Consider the following 25,446-nt stretch of genomic DNA (forward strand, 5'->3'; position numbering starts at 1 on the left):
GTATTAACGTCCCAAGGTTTTACTGTAGTGATAATACCAGATGTGATAATGGTAACATGCACCAATTGCAACGAAACATACAAACCAATGGCAGAAAGTACCGTATTCTTATGCAAGGTCAGACTAGTACAGTAAACTCTTAAAGGAAATATTTTCAGACCTGCTGTCAGTCCAAGGCAGGGCTGATACAACTGCTTTTAAAATTTCCAAGATCTTGGGACATTAGTCGCTAGCTTAAAAGGATATCTTGGGCAGCAAGTGGGCCTAAATTGGACCAGCAGGTACCAGCCCGAAACCTAGACCAAACCCGATCTTTTTTCCAAAAAAAAAACGAAGCAAAGCATGCCCATAGGTGGAAATGCCACAAAAATTATATATCGGGTGTAAAGTCAGGCCCGACTTACAACTCTAGTCACATTGTCAACATAGTGTTTGGAGTTACGAGCTCGTGCAAATTGATTGAAATCATCTCTTACCACTATAGTAAACCAAACCTGTACTAGACACTGTTGTTACAATACTTTATCTGTATCCTCGCAGTACCATGGCACATGCCAGAAGTTTTAATACATGCATGAAGCATTTTGCTACGTGCTGAAGGTAAAACACCATTCAAGTTGTAGGTAGCTACAATTTATAAAGTGTTAAATAATACAGCGGACATTATTTATTTTTTGTTGCACATTACAAAGAAGGTAGGAACATTGATTAATGTCTGGGACACAGTGGTACATAGTTGTAAGGCACAGAAAAGTAAACCTAGTTGAAGAAAATTTTATTGTAGACTTGAAAAACAGTTGATGTCTCCAGTGTCAGCCAATCATCAATCCCATTTCAGGGGTTGGTTTTGTGTTCAACTTCTTCAGAACATCCAAGTATACTAGACCCACAATTATGCCAGCGAGCTGTAAAGAACAATGTACTTAGGACTGTTTTTTTTTTTTCATTCTTCGGTGGGAGGGCAATGCCTCAATATGTTATGCTCACAAGGAGTCCTCCGTCAAACTGTTAGTTTTATTGCAAGACAAAGCAATCTTGAGGGCGGGTTATTTTATTTATAACTACAGACCCAATGTTCAACAGAATCAACATAGCTAATCAGGCAAGCAACAGAAAATTTAACCCATTTGAACCTATGACAGTAGCCTACCATGGCATAGAAAGTAAGGTGAAAATAAAATAGACAACACACATCAGTAGTCAGAACACATACAACATGACTTGTTTTATTTCAAGTTTATTGCACACCCTGTGATCTGGCTTCGAATCGACTGTCATTGTTTGCCTGTGATTTTTTGCACAGATCTCAGAAAGACATTTGCTGTTTCATTACCTTGACTCCACAAATATAACAATTAGGATTTACACAAACAAGTTACCTGTGGAACAAAAACCCCAAGTAGAAGGCCTGCCAATATGTCCAAATTGTTCCACACAAAATCAAGGACAGCATCTATACATCCATAGACATGTATAACTTGAACAGCTTCAAAAATCTAAGTGATGAATACAAAAATGTACACTCAAATCAACCCTTACTCTTACAGTGATACGGAAAGTCACTAAGCGAGTATACAATTTTTTCACATATAGAAGTTGCTTGGCCATTGTAAACCAGTTTTCTCTGTAATTTAGGCCCAATTGTGGCATGAACAGAATATGTGACGCATGACTTTTTAGCCTGATACCCCCAACAAACTGGAGTGCTACTGGATGGCTACACTAGCCAATGCATCACTAGCTTCACTGATGAAACTATATAGGTTGAAACGGTATGCACTGTCTTTAGATAAAACAACACATGCTTTTTCTAACCTTTAATTCCATTGTGTCATATCCACACATTGAATTAATGACATAATCATCCTCAAAGTTTGGAACACAACATGAAAATGGGACTCCACAAGCTGCAGGGCCTGGTGCAGAGCAGTTGTGATAAGGATTTATTTGCCAGTCTTTATAGATTCTTCCACCACAACATTCAAACTAAACAAGTAGTTAATATTTTTAAGTTAGAGTGAGGAGTAATGTTGCTGTATAAACACTAGACATAAATGCAGTCAAATGTAAGACACATTTAACAAAGGCATCGGAAAAAGAAGGTGTCAAACACATCAGTTGTCTTGGGATAAAACTGAAAAGCAATATTTTGTAGTAAGCCTGTCAGTAATTTTTTTAAAAATAGGCATAAAACGGGGAAAGCAATATGTTTCAGAAGTTTGGCAGTAAATATCTTTAAAAATGTAGAAAAAAACAACATATCCACAACAATCTGTAAATGGATGCATAAGACATGTGCTGTTTTTTTTTATGCAGAACCAAAAAACAGTCTTAATTGCTTAAAAAAAACATTTTTTACCTCCACTTGTATATAGTCAACAACGTTTTTGAGATCTTGGTCATCATAGTATGTTATCAAACCCTTTTTTACATAATCATTGACAAAATTCTTTGCCTGCAAAATGAAAGAGGTTGACAAATTAATACACATGAACGTGTTAATTGCAATTAGTAAGAACTTTCAATACAGTACATGTAAAATTGGTAAACAATTAAAAACAATACAAAGCGATGCCAATTAGGTTCCATGTCATAAAAAATTAGTTTTCAAGCAAAGCAGGTTTAGACTAACAAGTGAATGACAACGTTCTCAATTACTAAAACTTTGAAATTTACCATGCTGAATTTCTTTGCATCTGCATGCATTTCCAAATGCCTAAACAGCATGTGGCAATAGAGGTGTTTTTTACATAAATAAACAAAGCACTTTGACAAGAGTAAAAAATAGGTTAGAAATTGTGCAAAAGTGCTGATTGTACCAAATCATTTGCGATAAAAGACTAAAATCTCAGTCACATGCAGTGTTAAAAATGTTTGGACATGAGATACTTTACATTCTGTAACCAAACATATAAAAAAGCACAATTACCTTTGCTGTTAGCGGAAATTGCTGCAAAATCTCTAAGTGAAGAATTAAGGATGCACACTCAGTAATTGTCAATCATTACAACTTACAGGGTCTTTAAACACCAAAGCAGCTACTCCAGCTCCAGCCTCTAGGGCTATGCTGACTGAAGCGATAGTAATGAACTGTGAAAAAAAAGTGGTTTGCTAAAAGAATTTAATGGTTTGCTAAATGAATTTTTTTAGCTTGGAATCAAATTCTATGGCTTACATCAGGGGTCACCAAACTTTTTTTAAAGCGGGCCGGATAAGTTTAATAATGACGCCCGGGGGCCACATAGTTTCCGTCCTTGCATGGCCTGTTCCAAACCTTTTTAATAGGCCGCTAAGAGGTTGATCATCTGGTTTAAGACCTCCTAGCCACGGTACTTTGGTGACCCCCAAAATGAAAAAATAGTTTGCAATAACAAAATCAAAAATACATTTAAGGCTTATTTTTAGCAAACATGTACAACAATAGAATCTTACACAATATATCAAGCAATAGTTGTCTCGAAGTGCTGCAATGCAACCAATCGATGCAAAGCTGAACACAGCAATGCCAACTACAAAGAGAAACACAGATGGGGTAACCAAGACATGATCTGTATCAGTGAATGTTGATCGCATGATTTCAGAATACACCCCCAAGGCGACCAGTGCAAGTCCAATCACCTGTAGGTAAAAACAAACTTGCAATTTGTACAGTTTCATGTCACATTAAAACTTCCATATTGTCTAATCTAGTTGTTGATTGATTGATTCATGTTATTCTCCCAAAATTCAGTGGAAAGATTAAAAAAAGTAATTCCAGTCAAATGAGCTACAAATAGTGGGCAAAACACTGTACAACTGTTAACATTCCCAACTAAACTTAAATTTTGGCAAACTTTGCAAATAAAATTGTAGAAAATTTTCAAATCCGTGGATGTCTTAAATACACACCTGAAAAATGAAGTTGTAGAATATCAGTATGTACTTGGTCCAAAAATATACACTTCTGAGATTTTTACAGCAGCACATTGTTGTCGATTTTCTTTGTAGTTACGTTTATGGTTAATCTAGTGGACAGTGGTTGCTGACAGACTATAAACTTCGGTAAAGCCAGATTTGGCGAGCGTTTGAGATTCTATTTAACTTCTGATCTCTATTTAACGTTTTACGACCTAAATTCAGTAGCAAAACAAACAAAAAAACAACCAAACTAGCGGTTCTCGTTTTCCACTGTTTACTAACGTGCACTCAACCGTGACAAAACACCTTCAGCACAAAAATCATATATTTTTTATGATCTTTATGAATTTACCATTTATTTTCATCACCCAAAGCAGAACCCCCCAAAAATAGATAAAACATTGCCATTTCTTCTAAATAGTGGTTTATTTTTGGGTTTTTATGTTTTATAGTATTATTTCTGGTCACAAATTGAAAAATATGTGAAGAAAATTGAAAACGATCGGCAAATAAAATCTTCTTTGATCAGAGTTTCCCCGCCAAAGGTTCACCAAGCGTATCAAAGTCGACGCGTGATTAGTAAACTTAGAGCAGTGTTTTGGGTTTTATGTTCTGTTTAGTCAACAACAACATTTCTGGCTGTCTGTTTGTACCTTTAAATCAATGAGTAAAAAGTGGATGACATCTGTACGAGCAAAGAACGTCGAATTTCGTATTTTAAAGTCGGGTGAAGCAGGATGGAAGTTTGAACGGGCCTGGAAACAAGCTCATATTAGCTTCTCTACAAATAGTCTTGCCAAAGGCGAACATGTGATGACTGTAGAGTTTACCTATGGAAAACGTATTGATATCCCAGTAAGTAGTGTTAAGTATGACAAGTATTGGCACATAAGTGTAGTAAATAATTGTTGAATAAAGAAAAACCAACACTAAGGAGTGAAGCCTGAAACTATTTTTATTTTTTTGTCTTTGTCGGTGCAAATGAACTAATAGCAGCAAAATTGGGTTGACAGCACTTTTATTTTACAGGCTAACATGATTTAAACAGGTAACAAATGCATATATTGTTTATTTTTAAAGATTGGTGAAGAAATGGACAAGTTTCAAGTGCAACATTCTGTTGGTCGAGTGACAATTACATCCCACAAGAAACGCTCAACATTTAATATAAAAAGTGTCTCACGTGATGATGCTCATAAAATGGATGTTTTTCTTCAAAAGGTTTTAGGTATGTTACTGTTTTTAAATGATCTAAAGTTGGGGTGTGAGTTTGCAGAATTGTTACGTCAGTTATAACATCCATTGAGTAATTTACATTGTAATCCGGATTATTAGGAATTTCTCGCCAAATGGTAAACATGATTGTATATCTGACTATTTTTTGCCTAAAAAATTACCCAGATTGTTATTTGATGATATTTACAATATTTCTTCCTATTGCACATGCAAAATAGTTTCATAGCTTTTGTTTTTAGATGAAAAAACAAGTAAAACCAATGTAACTACTCCTACTAAGTTGGCCAAGGCTTCACCATCCAAAAATGTTCTTGCTGGTAAACTTAAAGCACATAACTTGGATAAAGGTACCCTTAAAAAACTTATTTTGATGTTATAATTTTTTGAAGTTTTGAAGCTTGAATTTAGAACATGTTTATTGCTTAGAAAGGGAACTGACTAGTGAGTACACAACTAAATGTCTAAATTTCTTTTTGTAGCTTTCAGAGAACATAGAATATTTTTAAAACTTTTAGCACTCATATTTTTAAGAATAAATTTCCCATTGGTTTTATTTTTACATATTTTTTTGTGCAGTTGGGAGTTTAATTGATAAATCCAGCACAACTGCAACTAAAGTAAAGATACCCCAAAATGTTGCAAATATTGCTGAAAAGGAAAATACAACGCCACCAGCTGGGAGCAATGCCCCAAAAAGAACAAGTTGGTTGTGTCTTTTTCTTCTTATTTAATTACATTTTGTTTCATTGCGCACCGAAATAACCTGAGATTGGGTGGAAATAACGTTTTTTTCTTGGTGGCTTTGTGACAGAGGTTTGTGTGTAAGATAGTAAAATATTTTTTTCATGTTTGTGTGTGAACTATAAACAGTTTGTTATAAATCACAGTATGCCAGGGCCATTGAAGGCGCTATACCGAATCAGCCGGTCACCAAGCATTCATCACCATATGGCAAGGCGTAGGCTAGAAAAATCTAGCCTGCGGTGGGATTCGAACCCACAACAGAAGTCTTTCCGGGACTCGCGCTCTACCAACTGAGCTACACAGGCTCAGTGGAGAATCCGCCGAAAGGGCTGATCCCAGTTATGAATTTATGTTCATCTTAACAGTTTGTTATAAAGATTTTTTCAACTGCTTTATGTGCACCGTTTACGTTAAGGGTTGCAACTTAAAATAAAAAGATCTAAAACCTAAATCCAGCTAGAAAAATCTAGCCTGCGGTGGGATTCGAACCCACAACAGAAGTCTTTCCGGGATTCGCGCTCTACCAACTGAGCTACACAGGCTCAGTGGAGAATCCGCCGAAAGGGCTGATCCCAGTTATGAATTTATGTTCATCTTAACAGTTTGTTATAAAGATTTTTTCAACTGCTTTATGTGCACCGTTTACGTTAAGGGTTGCAACTTAAAATAAACAGATCTAAAACCTAAATCCCATAGCCCCATTGTTGTAATATGTTTCATTTATGTTGTTCGTAGGTAATAAATTGAAATGAGCCTTGAAATATTTTTTATGAAGGTGATGTTAGGTTGGTTATGACAACAAACACTCCAAAAACAAGTGTAATTGTGACACCTACAAAAGATCCACCATGGAAAACGGCAACAGATGGCAAAAGAAAAACACTTAGCCCCAAATACAATTTACACAAGAGAAATCGTCTTTCCACTTGTAAGTTCATTAGTTGCTATAATTTTTACTTTACATAACCTTCCCATCTTGTTGCAGCACCCCTTAAAAACACAACACAAATTGATGCCAGATCTGATGTCATTTTACCAACACTAGAATCTCCTTTGGGGCGAAGGAACTTGCTTGGTTCCAAACTACAAAGCCCAAAAAGTGCAAAAAAGGACATTTCCACATCAGGTGAGTATGTATTTTGTTTGCAAATAATAGATTTTAAGATATTATAAGTTCAAACTGCAGCCTTTTGTTGTTTTGAGAATTGTTTGGTTATTTGCATAATCTGGTTAATTGCATAAAATAGTTTGTCAAATTAATTATTTCATCTGTAGTTGCAAATGAGTTTTTTTTTAATTATTTTGTAAATTTATTTGTACAATTAGGTGTGGATTGTCAGATAACTCAGGTCACACCTGGTAAAAAGGAGACCAAGAAAAGCCAGAGGAAATTTGATGATTTCAGGTTGTATGATATTCAGTTGTGTATACCAATTTTTTTGGTGTTTGTTGCTATTTTTAGAATTCCATTAAATGTGTTTTGTATTTTTGCTAACCGTTTTGCAATTTAGTATCTTGGTTGAATGATAATTCATCAAGCACTACACAAAATAAAATCATTGGCCCTGAACTTTAGACAAATGTCAACCAAGCATCTGCATTCTAAACAAACGATAAAAATCCACAAGAAAATATTTTAAGGGCTAAGATTTAGTTACAAATCTTTTTTGTTTCTTGTGGTTACAAATAGTCACCTTCCACATATTTTTGTGTTAAAAAACGTATTAATCTTCATTGTGCATTAGACGAGCGCAAGCCGAAGTACGACAAGCAAAAATTCACACAGATCTAACAGACGAAAAAGAAAACACATCACCACCATCAGGCAGCAGTGATAGAAAAACCACGGGTAAATAATTTTTTACCTAATTTTACAAAACAAGGCAATGTCACAGGTTAAGAATCCCTGATTATGTATCAACCAAATACACAAATTGACTTCAGTTTGGATGTTTTTTACATTGACTTCAGGTCTTACCAAGAGGTCATTCTATGGAGCAAACACCTCCGCACCAAGTTTTGCCTCCGAGCTCAATAAAGTGCGAATTGTTCACACAACACCATCGCCAAACAGAAAGCTATCAACACCTTCAAAATTCCAATTGGTTTGTGAATGTGAATTTTTTTTAAATTTTTTTCATGTCCTTCTGGCAGAATTTAGTACAAGTAATTAATGTTTCTTTATCGGGATAATAATTGGCAGCTAAACTCAATCAGTCTTATTAGAAAACTGTGTTATTACCCTGATAAACCCATGTTAATCACAGTACATGCACAAAAAAGAAAACCAAGCAACTGGTTGGTTGTATTAACATGTTGGTTGTAGTTAAATTTGTTTTTTGAAATGTTGGCATAGATATAATACCTGCCCCCTGCAGATTATATGTTTGATTATGGTTGTTACAAAAGAGCATTGAGTCTATGTGTAATTTTGCTCACAGAATTAATGCAATTGATATATATTTTTTGAAAACACATGTGCTGTTCATAGGCTATGGGAAGCGGTGTACGAAGGTCTTTGCTGCAAGATGTTGGTCAAAAGTCTGACAGCCCCAAGAAAAAGCCTGAGTGAGTGTTTTTTTGATAGTTACAAACATAGTTTTGCAACTAGGATTGAACCCCACCCTCTTTCCACACCTGAATGGTTCTAGGGCCCTCTTGACTGGTCCCACCAACAGTCCCCCAGTCATGTTATACTTACAGTGTACCAAACTCACTTTTGTGACCTCCTGCCACGTAATGAGAAAAAAGGTTAAAATCCTCTTTTGTTGACATTATTTTTTTTTTTACAGAAAAACATCAAATGATTTTGGGCCGTTCCAATTTGGATCTGTTGATGGGTATGAACTACACACAGTTCTGGTTAATTGCGTATCAGTTAATTTGTTTTTCTCTGTTATATTATTTGTTGAATAAAAATTGCATACTTAATTGCTTAAGTATTTTTGCAAATTGATTATGCATATAATCACAATATGTGCCTTTATGTATGATCATTGATCATTTATGTTTTGGTGTGAAAATGAAATTGTCATCAAAAAACTATGTTTCAACAAATTAAAAAGTAAAATGCACTTTTCACAGAACGTCATCATTGTTTGGGGACAATAACAATAATGACAACAACAAGGAAAATCTCCTTTTTCAGCCGCTTGCTGACACTGCAAACTTATTTACCTCAGGCGAAGGGTAATTGTCAAACATTTTTTATTTTTACAATTTCTCATATTTTGTTAATTTAAAAAAAAATGTTTTTTGTTAATATTTCTTTACAGGTTTCAAAACCTCGGAAATACTTGTTACATGAATTCTACCCTGCAATCCTTGTTCGGTCTCTTGCCATTCCAGTATGATCTCTATTCTGTCGGAAAGAAACTAGATCGTGTGTTACAGACCGACAGCTTATTATTGTAAGTCCTAAAAATACTTATTGGTGATAGTGTTGTGTTCGGCAAAACAAACAATTAAAAAACAGTTCAAGTGTAAAAATACAAGAAAATAATTTGTATGTAAAGCATCACTCTTAAAAAAGTAAAAACGTAACATAAGGTTATAGAACATTTCGGTTAAAAAGCTTGTAATAAACACATCCTAGACAAAATTTCAGTTTATTTTGTCTCATGATAATAACAGTAAATTTGTTACGTTGTGATGTTATATGTACTTGGAAATTATTGTATTCTTACAAATTTGTCTTCATTTACAAGACAATGAACAGCTTTCTTACTTTGATGTTTTGCAGGCACAACATGTTAATCAAATTATATATTTATCAATCTACAATTTTTTTGCCAGGTCAATGGTAAGACTGATGAAACAGCGTACATCCACTAACTCTGAAAAGAGAGTTTTGCTGAGAAAAGTCAAACATGCGATTAGTATTAGTGCAAAACAATTCCATGGCTTCTTGCAGCATGTGAGTTCTGATTTCCTGTTATACTGCATTTTGCAATCTTGCAATAAAATGCATGGTATCAAGGTTCCCAGTAAAAAATAATACAGTTTGTTGTTCTTATGGTGTACAAAGTTCATAAAATAGTAAAGTGGTAAATAAATAGATAGAACCCACTTTGAAAGGCTTGCGTTTAAATAAACTCAGTGTGTGGCTAAAGGCCAGCCAACCAAAACCAGTGTTCAGTTTTAAATTGTGTTTTCATGAAAATCAAATAGGAATTGTCCAAAACTGCAAATGTTCTGTTTGGTTAAATACCGAGCTCCTCATGTTAATGCTTGGTGCTTGAACAAGCTTTTGCTAGTTTTGTAGCTTTACAAGGTCCCTTACACCACCAGTGGCGTATTAAGCCATACAGGCCCCAGAGGTACACGTTTTTCCACCATCTAACACAGTAATTATTGTTCCTGGGTACTCTTTTAAACACTATGCTAAGGGCATGAATATGTAAATTAAATGCTCGGGGCAGTTTGTGCAACTGCACAACGAACCTCAAAAACAGCGATGTCTGGTACTTGGGTTCTGGCTCAGTTTGGTTTATCCCAAAATATCAGCCATATGTATGTTTTTTTATCTTTTAGGATGCCCATGAGTTTCTGCGATTATGTCTCGACTTGTTGCAAGAAGATGTTACCAAAGCAAACAAATTAAATGTCGCTGAAGCAAATAACAACAACAACATCGACGTCACACCAACAAAACAATCTTCAGAGAACAATCTTGATTGTCCTGTTGCAAAAAACTTTTCATTCTCTGTTGTGCAGCAAATAGTATGCAATAAGTAAGTTATAGAAAAAAATTGTATGTTTTTTCTTATTCCTCAAGCTATAAACCAGGGGTCCACAGCATTTTAAACCCATGCTTTCATTCACTTGGTATTTTAAAATGTTAATGACTTCATGAGCCAAGGCCTTTCTCTAAACTCAAGCTTGCAATATTGGTTTTTAGTTCTGAATTTATTTCACAGATGCAAATCTGTCGCAAAGGCTAAGGATGAATGGTATGACTTGCCTGTTGAATTGCAACAAAAGTAAGAAGTTATTTTTATTTATTTAGGGGTACTCCAGGTATAAGGCTTACATTTTTTGTAAAAAAAATTTACAGTTGTTTGGCAGTAAATACTATGCAACAAACAATTTAGATTATTACTGTTAGCATAGTTGATTGATTAACTGATAGTGAAGTTTTAGGTGATGGTGTTTATTCTATTAGCTTTTGAACAGGGTACAAATGACTTATTAGTAAAAAGGTGTATTTGGTTGAACCCTTTGCTCCAAGATTTTGCACATCACTAACAAGTTTGGTTTTTATCTTCCAGAACTAATGAATCAGGAGACACTCTTCATTTGCAACATTTGATAAATTCATCTTTTGCTGAGGAGAATATCGAACATGTGTGTGAAGATTGCAAGTCAAACCAAGCCACTGTTACAAGAAACATTGTCAAGTTACCACGGTAAGTTTTGTTCGGATTTCTGAAAAAATTGCACAAACCTACTTTTGTTTTGAAGACTTATGTTTTTTTCTGGGTTTTGTTTCTGTTCGCAAATAATTTCAGCTTAAGATTAAATTCAAGAGACTTTGTAAATCATCAAGGCAAATTCTAATTTGACATTAATAGCCTTTTTTCAGATAAGTTTATCCTTTTTCAAAACGTCGTTTGCCAAACAATATGTTGATCAAAACTTTTTTTGTTACAACTGCAATCAAAATAGTTTTGTATCCTAGTGGTTGGTGAACACAAGGTTGCAGACCAGTGCCGACGCATTAGATACTTGTAACTGGTCTGCTATAATAAAAAATAACACATTATGTAGACTGGTCATAAAGATCACTTCTAGTTGGAAAAACTATACTGCGACTAAACAAACCCATGCCTATCACTAAACCTGTGTCATAATAACTGATAAAAATTACACGCATCTGGCTTTTATTCTTTCATTGAATCCCTGTCCGCAAATTTTGTTGTTGCTTAAAATGAAAAAGGACCCACTTATGATTTTTTTTACTGCCAGGATTATGATGATCTACCTTAAGCGATACTCGTACAACCAGACTTCAGATCACAGTGAAAAGCTGAGGCTACCTGTCGCACTGCCCTTGTATGTCAGCTTCAATCACTTCTGTGCAAAGGACGTTGAAATTGACACAACCCTGCCTGATGTGGATAAAGGTGTTTTTCACAACGATCATGAGAAGCCACAATCAGGTTCAACACAGATGGAAGTTGTGATTGTTGCTAGTGACGATGAACCAGACACAAAGTAAGTCATCTATCATGTACAGTTGAGTTGAGATTATTTCGCTTGGTGAAAGCACACATAGCGACACAATAGCACTGAACAATCACCAAGTCGGGAAAAGCTGCGCAATGTAAAGACGTTATGGGGCGCAAAAACAGTGAAGGGCACAATTGGTGGATAATGATTAATTAGGTATAAAGTGTTATGTGGCAGAAGCTCACCAGAAAGTGAGTTTGGCGCACTGTGAGTATAACACAACTGGGGTGGGGGGGGGGGGGGAATGTTGGTGGGACCAGTTGAGACGGCTCTAGAATCAGAATTTTTTCAATTTGTAGGTCAAAATTTTTCGTTTTTTAAGTCAAAAAATAATCGCCCTAGTCCTAAGTTAAGTAGTATACATGTTTTTCGTAAATTGAAATTCTGTTGATAGGCAATTCTGTTTTATTGCATACTAAATAATGAACTGCAGCCTATCATTAGTTATGCTCATGTTAATAATGAATTCAAATAATTGGATGATACTGAACAGTATCAGAACCTCCAACAGACAGCATTGTCATTTACGATTACTGTTTATGAGAATAAATAACTGAGAATGAACAATATTTTTCAAGTAACAGAACCAGTCAATGAATTTAATGGTTTCATACTTAACTTTGTTGTGTTTTAGTTTCTTTTATTATGTTTTATTCTGTGGTTCTGTAGGAACTGAAGAGGCCAGTGAGGCAAAATATATATTCCAAGTAAATTTATTAACTGATTTGGTTACTTAGAAAATATTTTCCATTCTCAGTTGGCAAAATCATGTGTACCAGTTATTTAAGTGTTTGAATTTGGGAGTTTTAAGAACTTTTTTATATTACAGATTGCCTGCAGTTGCAACATTCTTAAACAACACCCCATTGTCGAAAGGTAATTCTATTCTTTTTGCAGCCATAAAAATCACTTCTAACAAATTAACTTTTAGAATGCAACAATAATAATGGAAACACAAATACTCCTCTGGAAAAAACAGAAACGATCAATTTATTGTCAAGCGAAGACGACAAAGAACTCACGAAAGCTTTAGAAATGAGTGAAATGGAATTTTTTGACAATCAGCAGGTATTGTCATTGTGTATTAAACTTACGCCTAATGTTACACTATAACAACTTGTTTTTTTGTTTTGTAGAAACAGTACAACGGCATATTACACCATGATAAACTACGCAACTTATCAGAAGATGAACAGGTAAGGTGGTTGTATTAAAGTAATCTCAAGGTTGACATCCTTTATTATGTGGTAAAGTATCTATTACTTTTTGTGCTGAATAAGTCCAAATGTTGTGCAGTTTTGGATAGGTGATTGTTCCACAGTGCTATTGTGTCACGATGTTTTCCTAACCCTTTTCCAAAGATATCTTTGTAGAATATTTTTAAATTTGCACATACAAGTTGTAGTACTAAATGCACTAACACTTAAACGACGATATTTTGGTTTGGTAATAAAATGTTTTTATTATTATTTAGGTTCTTCTTGCTATGCAGTTGTCTCTTCAAAATGACAAGGTAACTTTGCATAATAGTGTAACAAAACTATTTTTTATCAAACTCTTTACTAAGTTTGTTTTTTGAAGGATTCAAGCTTAAACAACAATAACGAAGTCCCAACATTCCTTAACAACAACACTACAAGCATAGACACAAATGAAAACATTATGTCTTTGCCTGGAACCTCCGAACAGACAACAAAAAACAATGCATGCTTGTCGAACACTCCAGTTAAATGCACGAGCTTCTTCACGAAAGCGAATCAAACAGAAAAACAAACTGCACAAACTGTTCCTTCAATTTCACCAGAGAAAAAAAGCAGTGATCCTCAAAAGTCACATGGCAGTGGATCAGTTGAATCAACTTCAATGTCATCATTTAGTACAATCGGATCTACAAAGCTGGATGCATTTCTGTCTGACGAATCTGATCATGACGATGATGTAACTCATCCTGTGTTCAACCAGGTAAAGAAGAACTAACTGTTATCTCTCTGTTCAAAACTTGATTTTTTTACATACACTAGCCTAGGGGTAGGCAACCTGTGGCCCTTGATTAAAGGTTGTGTGGCCTGCAGAAACACTTGGATTTCAAATGTACTGGCAAACGAGTTTAACTGCTATATATTTTCGAACAGATTAATGCGCCATGCTATTTTTCTGTAACCTGGCAATATGTGGCTAGAATCAAATGCAAATTTTACTTGTAGTTAAGCATATGGACAGAGGTGAACAACATGAGCGTAAAATCACCTTGTGTTATACACGGGTGTGACCCACAATCTAATTTTGGCACTTGCATTTAGCCCCACAGTATCAAAGGTTGTACTACACCCTGCACTAGCCCAAATGCAAAGGATTTTGGTTGGTTCTGGTTTTTGTTTATGCAATGTAATAGAGTTGACACAGAATAATTTCAGTGCACTGAAAGCTTCAGTTCAGTACATATATATTTTCCACAATTGGAATTGTCTGTAATGAATGAATTGGTTCAGAACGATTTTTTTTATTGTATTTTTCGACATTTAAAAAAAAAAAAAAAAAAAACGATTTTTGAACAAGCACAATTTTTATACCCTGGAAAATTGTCTACTAAGCTTGAAAAAATATTTGATATTTCGAATTTGCATGTACTAACATATGTTGATATGTATGTGAAGTATCTGGTTGTAGACACATAAACATCTATATAAAGTGACTGGGCAATACTGGCTTGTCTCTTGCTACTATTTAATTAATTTGCAGAACAAATCCAGTGACAGCAATCAACAACTGGTGCCGTCCTTGGAAACAACTGCACCATCAGAAAAACTTGACACAAAGGGGACTACAGAGAAGTTGTCACAAAAGGTTTGTAAAATTATGTAACCGCTAGGGATTGGCTAAAACTGCAAATGCTCTGTTTGGTCTAATGCCTAGCATTTCATGCTAAAGGTCGGTGCATGGTGATGTTACAAACATTCCCAATTCCACGCCAGTTTTGTAGCTGTTCAAGGTTCCTTACATCACCAGCGGTGTATTAAGCTGTGCAGGCCCCAAATGTCACATTTGCCAGAAAGAGCTCTTCAAACTTGATACTATGCCTGGCAGCAATAGCTTATATAGTGAGCATAGCATGAATATACAAAGTTAATGCTCCAATTAGTTTGTGCAACTGCTCTGCCAAACACCAAAACCAGCAATGCTCAGTACTGAGTACTCAGGTTCTGGCTCTGCCCGGCCAATCCCCAGTAACCACTGCCAGTTTTTATTGAGAATTTTTTTTATTGTATTTTGAAGGTTGATGATGTATGTGACCAAGAAATAGAAGCAGAGGCAAATTCATATCGCTTGGTCAGTGTTGTGAGTCATAAAGGAGGATCTTCTAATGTCGGTAAGAATCCAAAAATAATGTCAAAATCATTCACACTTTCACAAAAATATAGTAAAATTGAAATCTTGTGGGTGCCAAATCCTGTAGTAGGCCTGTCATACTATAATAGTCCAATGGAACAGTTTAGTAGTGACTAACTAGCAACATGTGATTTATTTTTACAGGACATTATGTTAGCGATGTTTTGAGTGACATCTCTGCTCACAAGTGGCAATGTTTCGATGACAGCCATGTTGAAAATGTTTCAGAAAGTAAAGTCTTACTGGGACGACAATCTACCTCATACTTGTTATTTTACTTGCACAAGTAAGTTTGTTTGCTTCTTTTGTACATGTAGGCAGACAATGCCTAACTGTGTTATAGTCACAATATCTACAATTGATTTGCCTAAGTCTATTGAGTCATGTTGGCTTGAAAGTGTTGCAGAATACCCATTATGTTTCTCTAATATTTTTTGGGCTTTGGGTAGCACAAGTGGTTGAGATGGGATTAGAACCAACAATCTTGTGAACACTAAGCGGTTGTGCTAACCACTCGGCCATCTTGCAATAATAAATTAGTCCTAAGATGCTGAGTAATGTGGAATTGATGTTTGTAATGTAACAGCCCATGTTGTTCACCCCTACCCAAAGTGTAGAGCCCTAATATGCCAGAAACAGTGCTTGGCCAAACTAAACATACGGAGTAGCTCAGTTGAGAGCATGAATCCCAGGAAGTCCCCTGTCGTTGGTTTCGCAGAGCTAGATATTTCTCAGGCCATGCCTTACCATATGGTGTAACACGTTTAATAGGCCTGGCATCTTATCTCAACAAATTATTTGAAGTCTCAACAAATTATTTGAATCTATTAGGATATTTATCTGAATCAAACTTTGTACTAATTTTTACAGTTTTTAATTTGTTTCAGGGACTTACTTTCTCTTTACAAACCTTGAACTTCACCCACTACTCCAAAGTGCAAAGTGTGCTAAGTAGCTGACTTTTCAGTGTTGGTATTGTCTGTATAATTTTAGCACAATCATCATTTGCATATTAATGGATTGTTATGTATTGCACAGTATTTTGTTCTTGAAATAAAATGGTTCAAAGTTATTCTGTGTTGCTGGTAGACCAGTGCTTCACGTACCTCCCAATGATTTAAGTGAGTGAGTTACAGGGCCGAACATAAATAGAAGGTCATCTTATCTAACGAGTTTATAAGTGAAAAAGTGGGATGACCATAAGACCTTTTAGAACAGGACTCTTTAATCAGAATTGAATTTTTGATTTCAGCACAGTGTTGTAAATAACTAATCTGAAATTCTGATTTTCAATATTCCTCTTGAGTCCCGGAAAGACTCCTGTCATGGGTTTGAATCCCACCACAGGCTAGATTTTTCTAGCCTATGCCTTGCCGTATGGGAATGCTTGGTGACCAGCTAATTCGGTATAACACCTGGGTCTGACATACTGTGATAGTAATATTCCTGGTGCAAAAATCACAAAATTCAAATACTAAGTTTATGTAAAAATTGAACTTGATCAGTAAAAAAGTACAAACAAATCAAAGACCCTGAAAGTGATCAGAAATAGCAGCAATTATATCCGCCTTTTTTCCAGAAGCCTGAATATTATGTTCCTTGCATATTTCCTTTAGAACTTGCACAGTTAGTTTTCCTAATTTGTTGTCAGTGACATACTCTTGTACATTTATCTGAAAAGGGAATTAAAATGTATATTTTAGTGCACATACCTAGGTTTATATGTAAAATTTAGACTCTATATCATATGTAAATGCAGATAGCACTACAACAAACTCTTTACTTACTTGAGAAGTTTCTGGTTTTACTTTCTTGACCACTGCATCTCCAGTACCTCCTGCTTTCCGTTTTGTCAATGGTTTTTGTGTAGGGTCGTACCCAGGGGAAAACACCAGGTCCTTAAAGGCCTGAATCTGTGCACCAGCTTTTCTAGTGATCCTCTCAAAATCTGGTACTGTTAAAAACGCAAAATAAAGTTCAATTACTGTGTTTGTTTTTTTACTTTCTTAGCGGCTCATTATTTGGTAATGTAGAAAATATCGCTGCAAAAAAACATAGCTGTCTAGCTGTTTAAAAAACTGTTGAGCAAAAACACAAAAAAACTCCCCCAATAGGTAGCGCAAACAGATATTTTAAGAGCCGCTACTAAGCTGTACATCAGCTGCAGAATAATAAAAAAAATATCTGCATACTTGTGTGATCTTCAATTGGATCTGGTTCATCTTTTTCCAATGCCATTGCTTCCAAGTTTTTGTAGTGGGTTTGTAGAGCTGGGTTATCAAAGTTGTCAGGGTCGTAAGTAAATCTCAGTCTTTTTATCATTGCTTCTGCAGCAGCAACCTGTTCGTCTGTTGCTCTGGTGTTTGTTTTGTTGATATCTACTTTCCTGCACATAGAAATTCACTGTACTATTACAAACATTGGACTTTGAGGGGTTTTGTCTCACTGGTTATTCAACAAAGGGCCAAATTCTATTGTAAACTCAAGTCACATAACATTTTGCATGTAATATGGTAAAGCTTTGGCATATTTGAGTTTTGTTTATTTTGCTTGGTGACAGAAAACATAGGCTGTGATCTACTGATTGTACCCTCCATTTTTTGTGCTTGGTAGCATTCCTTTATTGTGCACTGATATCCAAGTTAGTGATTCTATTAGTGCAATTGTTTACTATGTTTTAGTTGTAACAGGTGAAATAAAAAAGGCCAATAATCTTTTTTTTTCATTTATCTCAATCATTTTGAAGTTAAACCAAACAGGGTTTCTTTTCCTGTTGAACCCCACCCTCTTTCCCTAAAACGGTTGTTAGCTTTTAGGTCCCAACATGACTGGTTTTACCAACGTTGCCCCCCAATCTCAATGTCCTAATGCACCGACCTCGCCCTCTAATGTGAGTCCTTGCCACATAATGCTGTAGCTGCAGCGGATTGACCATCTTTCCCTCAAGTTTGTCACACTTTATGGTATTAATGTGTCACAGCTATATCCAGCTTGGTGAATATTTTTGCGCAATTGTGCTGCTACGATTTGTATCACTGGCGAAATAAACTCTTAACGGAACCCAATAATCACAGATTTCTTTAATATCATAAGGTAATGGGTTCAAAACCACCCTGTCTTTGTTCTCATAACCACAAACTTGAACAACACCAAATTAATGTAACTTTGCCTAACCTTATGTCGTCTGCATAAGGAAGGAATATGACATAGAATCCAGGAGGTTTGATTTGTTCCGACGTTTTGTCATCAATTTCTTCCTTCTGTGGCAACAAGGCGACCATTTTTGGAGCAGAATTCGCTCTCGGAACATAACTGAAAACATGTAAATTGTTGTTGTAAAATTGCTTTTAAACCACCTCTTGAGCGGTGATGTCAACAAAAAGCAGATAGTCTATAATGTTACAATGTTATGTGCACTTGACATGGTATGTATAATTTGCAAATTATGGCAGTTTAAAAAACATAGCAGTAAAAGATGTACATAGTGTTTAGACCAGTGGTTCTCAACCAGGGCCCATGGCCCCCCAGGGGGTGTGTTCCGGGGGGGCACGGGTGTATATTCAGCAGAAACACCCACTAAAATCCATTTCCTTTTTTTAACTTTATACCCTAATTCGATCGACTATTTCACATACTATTTGTCTATATTGAGGTTTTTACGATTACGGATTCTTTTATTCTATTCGACCTGTTTAAAGTCGAAATTAGTACCGAATTCCAACATGAGATAGCCATTTACATTTTTTAAGGGGGCCACAGGTCCTACAGGGTTACTTAGGGGCCACGGTCCATGAAAGGTTAAGAACCACTGGTTTAGACAATTGATTAAAAGTTTTTGTTTTGTTAAAACGTTATTGCTTTGTAAGTCATAACTAGCAAGTCATAAAAGCAGTTTACCACAGTTCACTCACCAGCATATAGCAACAACATCTTTTTCCAGGCATTTAGTGAGCAGTGCAGTAAAAAGAGTGTTACTGCCTAAAAAATCACAACAAATTTCATTTTCTACAATCACGAAATTGCTACATCATTCACAATAATTAAGACAAAAGTTAGTTGTGTAATGTACTAATATTGGTGAAAATAAAAGACCCCCTAAATTTAATATGTGGGCCACAAGCTATTTAACATCTAAACATCAGTTAGGTGTAACAAGTTAGCCTTGTGGTCAAAAAGTGGTTGTCGGTTTTAATCTTGTTAAATCTTGTGGCCACTTGTATTTTCCTAAGCAAGAAACTTAAGCATTGTTACTCCAACCCAGCAGAATCTGATTCGTTCAATTTAAAAAAATGATTCAACTCGATAGTGGACTTATTGAGAGCATAACTCGTTCAGGCGTTATCCACCCACCAAAGATAAAAAAGAAACAAATTTAAGACACAAACTTCATCAAACGAAAAAAAAAATATAGTGCAACAAGGCAGGCAGCTTGACAATAAACTCACCCACCTAGAATAAAAGTAAAACAAACTTGGTTTAAACGTTAGTACAACATATTTTACTACCTTTAACAGTGGAATCATCTGGATATATAAACTGAGCAGTGCGAACATGATACCAAAGCTTTATTGCTTTATTCCTTGACTTGAAACCCAAAACTGTTAGGCCCAATTTTTCAATCTTTTTTATGTTTTCAACTTCTTCTTTCTCAAAAACAATATCTTGACCAGCCCAAGTCTACAAAAACAAATAAATTTAATGTTGAAACATTCAGCAGTGACTATTTGTAAGTTTTTCTTGCTAGTTATTTAAAACTGACTACAATACTTTCTTGAGTGATTCTAATGTTTTGTAATTCAGTTTTTATTCAATAACATTAATTTTTTAATCATGCATATAAAAGTTTAAATGCCAGTATTATTTCTCCCCTGCCTTTATTTTGCATATTTTAAGTTCTTTGTATGTATACAATAAATTTCAACACATGTTTTGTTAAGTTCACTTATTTGTGTGACTATAATTGCAGAGAAATAGTTTTACTAACAACAGAAGAATTATTACAAAAAACAATAGTATCTAATACCACAGTACATGCCTCACAATCATTGGTGGCTTACAAATTGTGGAATTAAACAAATACAGTATTTTAAGTAGCTTTTACCTGCAGCAACTTAATGTCACTTGGCATTAATATTTCCGCTGTGTTTGTGTCCACATGGTTTGTGTGAAGGTGTGCTTGTTTGTTGGTTTCACTGTCCAATAAGACTGCTGAAGCTTTGGTGGCACGACGAGCTACGGTGTAAACTCCAACTGACATTTCCACACCTTTAGCAAGGCGAAATGGTATCCTGAAAACACAAGTACTGATTTGTAAGTAACAAAGAAGGGTTATCATACAAGTATGTTAATTTTCACAAAAATACAAAAGATCCTGTTGTTTATCTTTAGCACATGAGTGATACAACTTTAATACCCTGATTTACGATTTTATCTTATACATGTATTTGTAACAATCAACAATGCATTATTACTGCAAAAAAATCGCAAGTTCTTAACCTACAACTTTGCTCAATTTGCAACTTGCTTCATGAAACATTAGTTCAGGTTAATAAATCCACATACAAAGGTGGTAAAACATTTGTCTGTACAAAACTGCAAATGTTCTGTTTGGTCGAGCACCGAGCATCTCACGGTAATGCTCGATGCTCAGCTGAGCATGCTCCGTGCATTGTGATGTCATAAATATTCCCCATTCCATGTTAGTTATGTAAGGTCCCTTACATCACCAGAGGTATATCAAGCTATACAGGCCTCAGAAAAACATGTTTTTAACCACCTAATGCAGGGTGTCAAACTCGTGGGGTTCGTGGGCCACATAGCAGTTTGGAAATTATGCCGAGGGCCGCATGTGATTTTTAATCTAGTTCTGTACACTTAAACAACCTTTTCGCTACTTTGGCCGCATCGCAGATCCTTATTTCGCCAACAGCCGCCAATTACCTGCTGTTTTTTATTTTAAAATTACAGATGTAAAGCAATAGGTTAAAATCACATATATACCAACTATATTGACGCGCCAGAAGCCCAGATTAATTTCCAACTTGATGCACAGATTGAGCTGCACAGTGTTAATATCAGTTTTAATTGTTTATTACCGCATAATCTATATTGTGACGCTAGTGCTTCCCGTTTTTCCGCATTGTTTGCACACAATAGGCGTACAAAAAATCTGACGCATATGGCTACTAGGCTAGTGATGCTGTTTTCAGTACCACAAAATCTGTTTAGAATAGTTATAATTTAAAATATTTGGCAAAAGAGTTTTAATTGTGTCACGACCGCCAGTACAAATATTTTAATGAACATGTTTACGGCCGCACAAATATCTGACAAAATAATACAATTGTTGTTGAGTGTTCGTGGGCCGCATTGAAGGGCTTTGTGGGCCGCATGCGACCCGCAAGTTTGACACCCCTGACCTAACGCAAGTAAAAAAAAAAATTTTCTTACCCTTTCAAACACTAGCGCCGTACGTTAGCATGGCATGAATTTGCAAATTTTATACTCGGGTCAGTTATTAGGATGGGCTGAGCATCGCCGTCATCGAAAAAATGCTCGGCCTATCCCTAATACCCATATTATTAATAAGAACATACCTGGTCAAGGCACGTTGTTTGGAACATTTACGCATGAGGTAGCTGTACAGGTTCATAATAGAATTCAATGGGTTTGCCATATCCCCAATAGTAGTTGGGTCTGAAACGATGTCCTAAATATATTGCAGTTGTTGATTGACTTTGTTACTACAAATACATACAAAATTTTACAAATAAACAACCTTTTTTGAAATGTTTTCTGTAAAAGAACTACATTAATAACCTTTAATGAAAAGTTGAACCAAGTTCTGTATAAATTGCATTTTATTAAAAATATGTTTATTGATGTCCATACTTAATATCACTAAGAGCCTTTAAATTTACAAACAAATCAGTGTATAGTGGTTCATATTACTTCTATTTTCTAACAATATAAATCACCTGCTGCCCATAAAGTCATTACTAACAACTTTTCTTTTTATTCTAAAACTATGTTTAAAAAAAAAATTAGTGATGGTTGAAATGTTGATATGAATGTGATGGACTGAGAAAAGTCATGCAACACACCTTGTAGAATTTTTCATGTTTAAAATTGCTGTTGAAAGATAAAACTTGGACATCAATGTCATGTTCATGTAGATCTCCAGCTTTAGCCTTTGCTCTTTTTCTGGCATTATTGTTTCCTGTCAAAGACATGAGATTAATCAGCTAAGACGAACATACATTCATAACAGGAATCTGTCTGTCCTGAAGCATTCACGCAGACTGGTGACCATAGTATACTCACATATCAATCATGGTTTGCCAGGTCCCTTGAAGGCATAATAATGAATCAAGCCTGTCTTCCAAGCATTATCATATATGACATGGGCCAGAAAAAATTGTCTGTGGTGGGATTCAAACCCATGGCAGCAGCCAATCCAGGGGGCTTTACTATTTAAGGTTTATGATATTTTTTTACATCTATTGTTAACAGAAACTTATGACTATCAGCTGTAATTAGTTCTGTGTCAAATGTAATTTTGTGTGCAGTAACATTTCAATATATCGCTCAGGCCACTTGCATCTTGTAAATAACATGTTTATAGCACATTATAAAACTGACAGGGTATAAAAGGTAGTGTAACCAATAGTGTTTTTTTTTTTGTGTGTGTGTGTGTGTTTCTATTTCTATTGTAAATTCACAAAAGCACATTGCCTGACAGCAACAGTTTGTACAAAAACAACTTTATCAAGAGTATATCACAGTAGATGCTTCAGGGATTATCCCAGTTATGAATTTATGTTCCTCCTTATTAAAAGTATTCACACAATTAGGACATAAATACAAGCTTACCGAAATGTGGGTCATCATTCCATGTGAATAATAGCAAAGTTTTGGAAGACAATTTATATGTTGTCCCACTGAACATATTTAGGCAAGCCCATAGTACATCACTTATTTGATGATCTGAAACAGGCAAAAAAAGTTGATAACTTCAAAAACTTAACATGGCTCACATAGTCACTACAATGAAAAGTTATAACATTAACAAGATTTTATAAAAACTCGAAGAAAAGTCATGTTTTCTCTTTTTCAGTTTTATGAATGCTTTCAGATTTGTGTATAAAAAAGAGCAAAAATCAAAATCATCTTCCTTTTGCTGTATATTTTTTTCTCTAAAATCCTGCCTACTGTGAAAAAATGAATTAAGGGCATCACCAAACTTTAACACACCAACCCCAAAACTATAAAAGTGTTAGGGTAATTAAAAAGGATGTTAACTGATGGCTGATGGTTTTAACTTGCTCTCAATATATACCTGGTTTAGAGCCATACTCGGTGTTGAATGTGTTCCAGTCTGTCTCTTGTGATTGTCTCAATTGCATAATACTTTCAACACAAGGAACATCAAAGTTTTGCCACACATATATATTGGATAGATCACTGGAGTTTTTGCTCTTTTCAGTCCCAAAAAAGATAATACCCTAGCAACATGAATATAAAACTATGTAATAGGAAAATATGTTTGCAAAATGAAAAAAATCTGGATAATTGCATCCAGTTATGTGCTTTTTTCATTGCAAATTGATCACCAAACTTACAGCCGATTATTAGTCAAGGTCAGTGGTGGGATTCATTTTTTTTGTCAGTCGGTTCTATCACAGAAGTCATATTTTTCGGCTGGTTCTGTTGCAAAAAGTTTATTGACAGTAACCAGTAATGTAAACCAGTTCGCTGATCTCATAAAATTTCGTGACACGGTTCTACAGAACCGGTGCGAACCGGCTGAATCCCACCACTGGTTAAGGTATCATACCAATTTAGTGCATATTCTAATAAAAAGCAAGAGAACATCAAGCAAATTGGAGTAAGTATTAACTGAAACTGTGGTTGGTTGTTGGGTGGAAATCATTAACATTTTTTAACACCTATATTTTTCTCCAAACTTATGCATAATCCAATATTTTAGGTAAATATTTTAATAAAAGTACTCATGCATATTTTTCACACATTTGTTTGCCAAATTAAATAACATTTTTGCATTAACTAGAAAACACATAATTTTAACTACATACATGCAGATCTTTGTCGCTTGTTATTATCTTGTTCAAGTACATGTCATGAATAGCAGTGATAACACGACTGAATGGTGACTCTTCATCATTGCAAGATTCAAACATTTCTGAAAAAAATATTTTAAGTTTAAGAAAATTCAGAAAAACTACACGTCATTCACATATCATCAAGTTCTGAAAAAATTCAATATCGGAATTTTATATTTGTAAAGCACTGCTGTAATTTAATCCATGATTCGCCACTGCATGACCTTGACTTTAAAGTAAAACAAAAACGTACAATACCTTTGCAACAGTCTATAGCAAACACCACACTGTCTCGTCCGCTTATTGTATACGACTCCTGGTTTTCATTTTCTCCAGTATCCAGCTCATCATCTGAGTAAATCATGCTTTTTCTCGATTTGCAACAGTTTTTAAACCGCTGCTTAACGCCGGAATTTCGAAAGTAAAATTTACTCCTTTGCAAAGGTTTTTCAACAGGTGATTCCCCTTCACGAGAAAAGTTTAATCCGGATCAATAAAAATCGAGATACCGCATTTACTGCCGTTTGTGCTGCTTATTTTGATTTTGTATCGGACCTTGAACTTTTCATTCAAAACATTTCGGACTTTGGACTTTTTAATTCAAAACATTTTAATTCGTGTAATTGTCGTGACGTATTTGTCCCGGTCAAACCTCGCCTTTTTCTACACAGAAACTTGACCGGCTATTAAACCTGTTTTCTAATCACCGCACTGGTCATACACTGGCTCAAGGCTGTATTTGTATCTCTAATTTACGTGTTAACAAAAACCACGTCCAATTTGGCTTCCAGCCATGTTACACTTGACGTTTCTGTAAAGCATTTTAATG

The 25,446-nt window shown here is 35.3% G+C and overlaps 3 protein-coding genes and 2 non-coding genes across 5 annotated transcripts; 1 reads left to right on the forward strand and 4 right to left on the reverse strand.

The window, feature by feature from the left end:
- Nucleotides 1-644: 644 nt before the first annotated feature.
- On the reverse strand, nt 645-4,179 carry LOC145205379 (tetraspanin-15-like). The gene is made up of 7 exons (XM_080078076.1): nt 3,889-4,179; nt 3,433-3,618; nt 3,016-3,090; nt 2,360-2,455; nt 1,816-1,986; nt 1,380-1,496; nt 645-905 (listed from the first exon to the last, which is right to left on the reverse strand). Exons 1-7 carry the CDS (start codon nt 3,964-3,966, stop codon nt 813-815), a joined length of 816 nt encoding a protein of 271 aa, XP_079934202.1. The 5' UTR covers nt 3,967-4,179; the 3' UTR covers nt 645-812.
- Nucleotides 4,180-4,426: 247 nt separating this feature from the next.
- Nucleotides 4,427-16,567, forward strand: LOC145203899 (ubiquitin carboxyl-terminal hydrolase 37-like). Its single transcript, XM_080076264.1, has 27 exons — nt 4,427-4,752; nt 4,978-5,125; nt 5,373-5,480; nt 5,710-5,835; nt 6,653-6,805; nt 6,863-7,003; nt 7,204-7,282; nt 7,623-7,726; nt 7,849-7,982; nt 8,369-8,445; nt 8,670-8,717; nt 8,962-9,066; nt 9,153-9,287; nt 9,673-9,793; nt 10,411-10,610; nt 10,797-10,859; nt 11,148-11,285; nt 11,845-12,093; nt 12,938-12,984; nt 13,040-13,176; nt 13,245-13,304; nt 13,583-13,621; nt 13,690-14,070; nt 14,848-14,952; nt 15,382-15,475; nt 15,640-15,781; nt 16,383-16,567. The coding sequence occupies exons 1-27, from the start codon at nt 4,561-4,563 to the stop codon at nt 16,408-16,410; spliced, it is 3,354 nt and encodes a 1,117-aa protein (XP_079932390.1). The 5' UTR covers nt 4,427-4,560; the 3' UTR covers nt 16,411-16,567.
- Trnas-gga (transfer RNA serine (anticodon GGA)) lies at nt 6,109-6,182 on the reverse strand. The gene has a single exon. It is a non-coding gene; the product is annotated as a tRNA-Ser (tRNA).
- Nucleotides 6,346-6,419, reverse strand: Trnas-gga (transfer RNA serine (anticodon GGA)). The gene has a single exon. It is a non-coding gene; the product is annotated as a tRNA-Ser (tRNA).
- Nucleotides 16,568-16,961: 394 nt separating the features above from the next.
- LOC145203900 (DNA repair protein Ku70-like) lies at nt 16,962-25,200 on the reverse strand. The gene is made up of 13 exons (XM_080076265.1): nt 24,876-25,200; nt 24,591-24,697; nt 23,834-23,999; nt 23,368-23,481; nt 22,599-22,714; nt 22,092-22,204; nt 20,597-20,783; nt 20,001-20,172; nt 19,407-19,473; nt 18,670-18,807; nt 17,688-17,881; nt 17,283-17,449; nt 16,962-17,168 (listed from the first exon to the last, which is right to left on the reverse strand). Exons 1-13 carry the CDS (start codon nt 24,979-24,981, stop codon nt 17,019-17,021), a joined length of 1,797 nt encoding a protein of 598 aa, XP_079932391.1. The 5' UTR covers nt 24,982-25,200; the 3' UTR covers nt 16,962-17,018.
- Nucleotides 25,201-25,446: the final 246 nt, after the last annotated feature.

This window comes from Phallusia mammillata, chromosome 8 (assembly GCF_965637545.1).
Source record: "Phallusia mammillata chromosome 8, kaPhaMamm4.hap1.1, whole genome shotgun sequence".
Classification (NCBI taxonomy): Eukaryota; Metazoa; Chordata; class Ascidiacea; order Phlebobranchia; family Ascidiidae; genus Phallusia; species Phallusia mammillata.

Excerpts from the sequence above, each read along its gene's own strand:
- LOC145203900 (XM_080076265.1), bottom strand. The coding sequence starts at position 24,981 with ATGATTTACTCAGATGATGAGCTGGATACTGGAGAAAATGAAAACCAG. Across the intron at positions 22,715-23,367 it reads GAATGATGACCCACATTTCG|GAAACAATAATGCCAGAAAA; the intron begins GTAAGCTTGTAT and ends TGTCTTTGACAG. Across the intron at positions 19,474-20,000 it reads AGATGATTCCACTGTTAAAG|GCAGTAACACTCTTTTTACT; the intron begins GTAGTAAAATAT and ends GTGATTTTTTAG.
- LOC145205379 (XM_080078076.1), bottom strand. The coding sequence starts at position 3,966 with ATGTGCTGCTGTAAAAATCTCAGAAGTGTATATTTTTGGACCAAGTAC. Across the intron at positions 3,091-3,432 it reads ACTATTGCTTGATATATTGT|TTCATTACTATCGCTTCAGT; the intron begins GTAAGATTCTAT and ends TTTTTTTCACAG. Across the intron at positions 1,987-2,359 it reads TTGACTATATACAAGTGGAG|TTTGAATGTTGTGGTGGAAG; the intron begins GTAAAAAATGTT and ends CTACTTGTTTAG.
- LOC145203899 (XM_080076264.1), top strand. The coding sequence starts at position 4,561 with ATGAGTAAAAAGTGGATGACATCTGTACGAGCAAAGAACGTCGAATTT. Across the intron at positions 5,481-5,709 it reads AGCACATAACTTGGATAAAG|TTGGGAGTTTAATTGATAAA; the intron begins GTACCCTTAAAA and ends TTTTTTGTGCAG. Across the intron at positions 14,953-15,381 it reads CAGAGAAGTTGTCACAAAAG|GTTGATGATGTATGTGACCA; the intron begins GTTTGTAAAATT and ends TGTATTTTGAAG.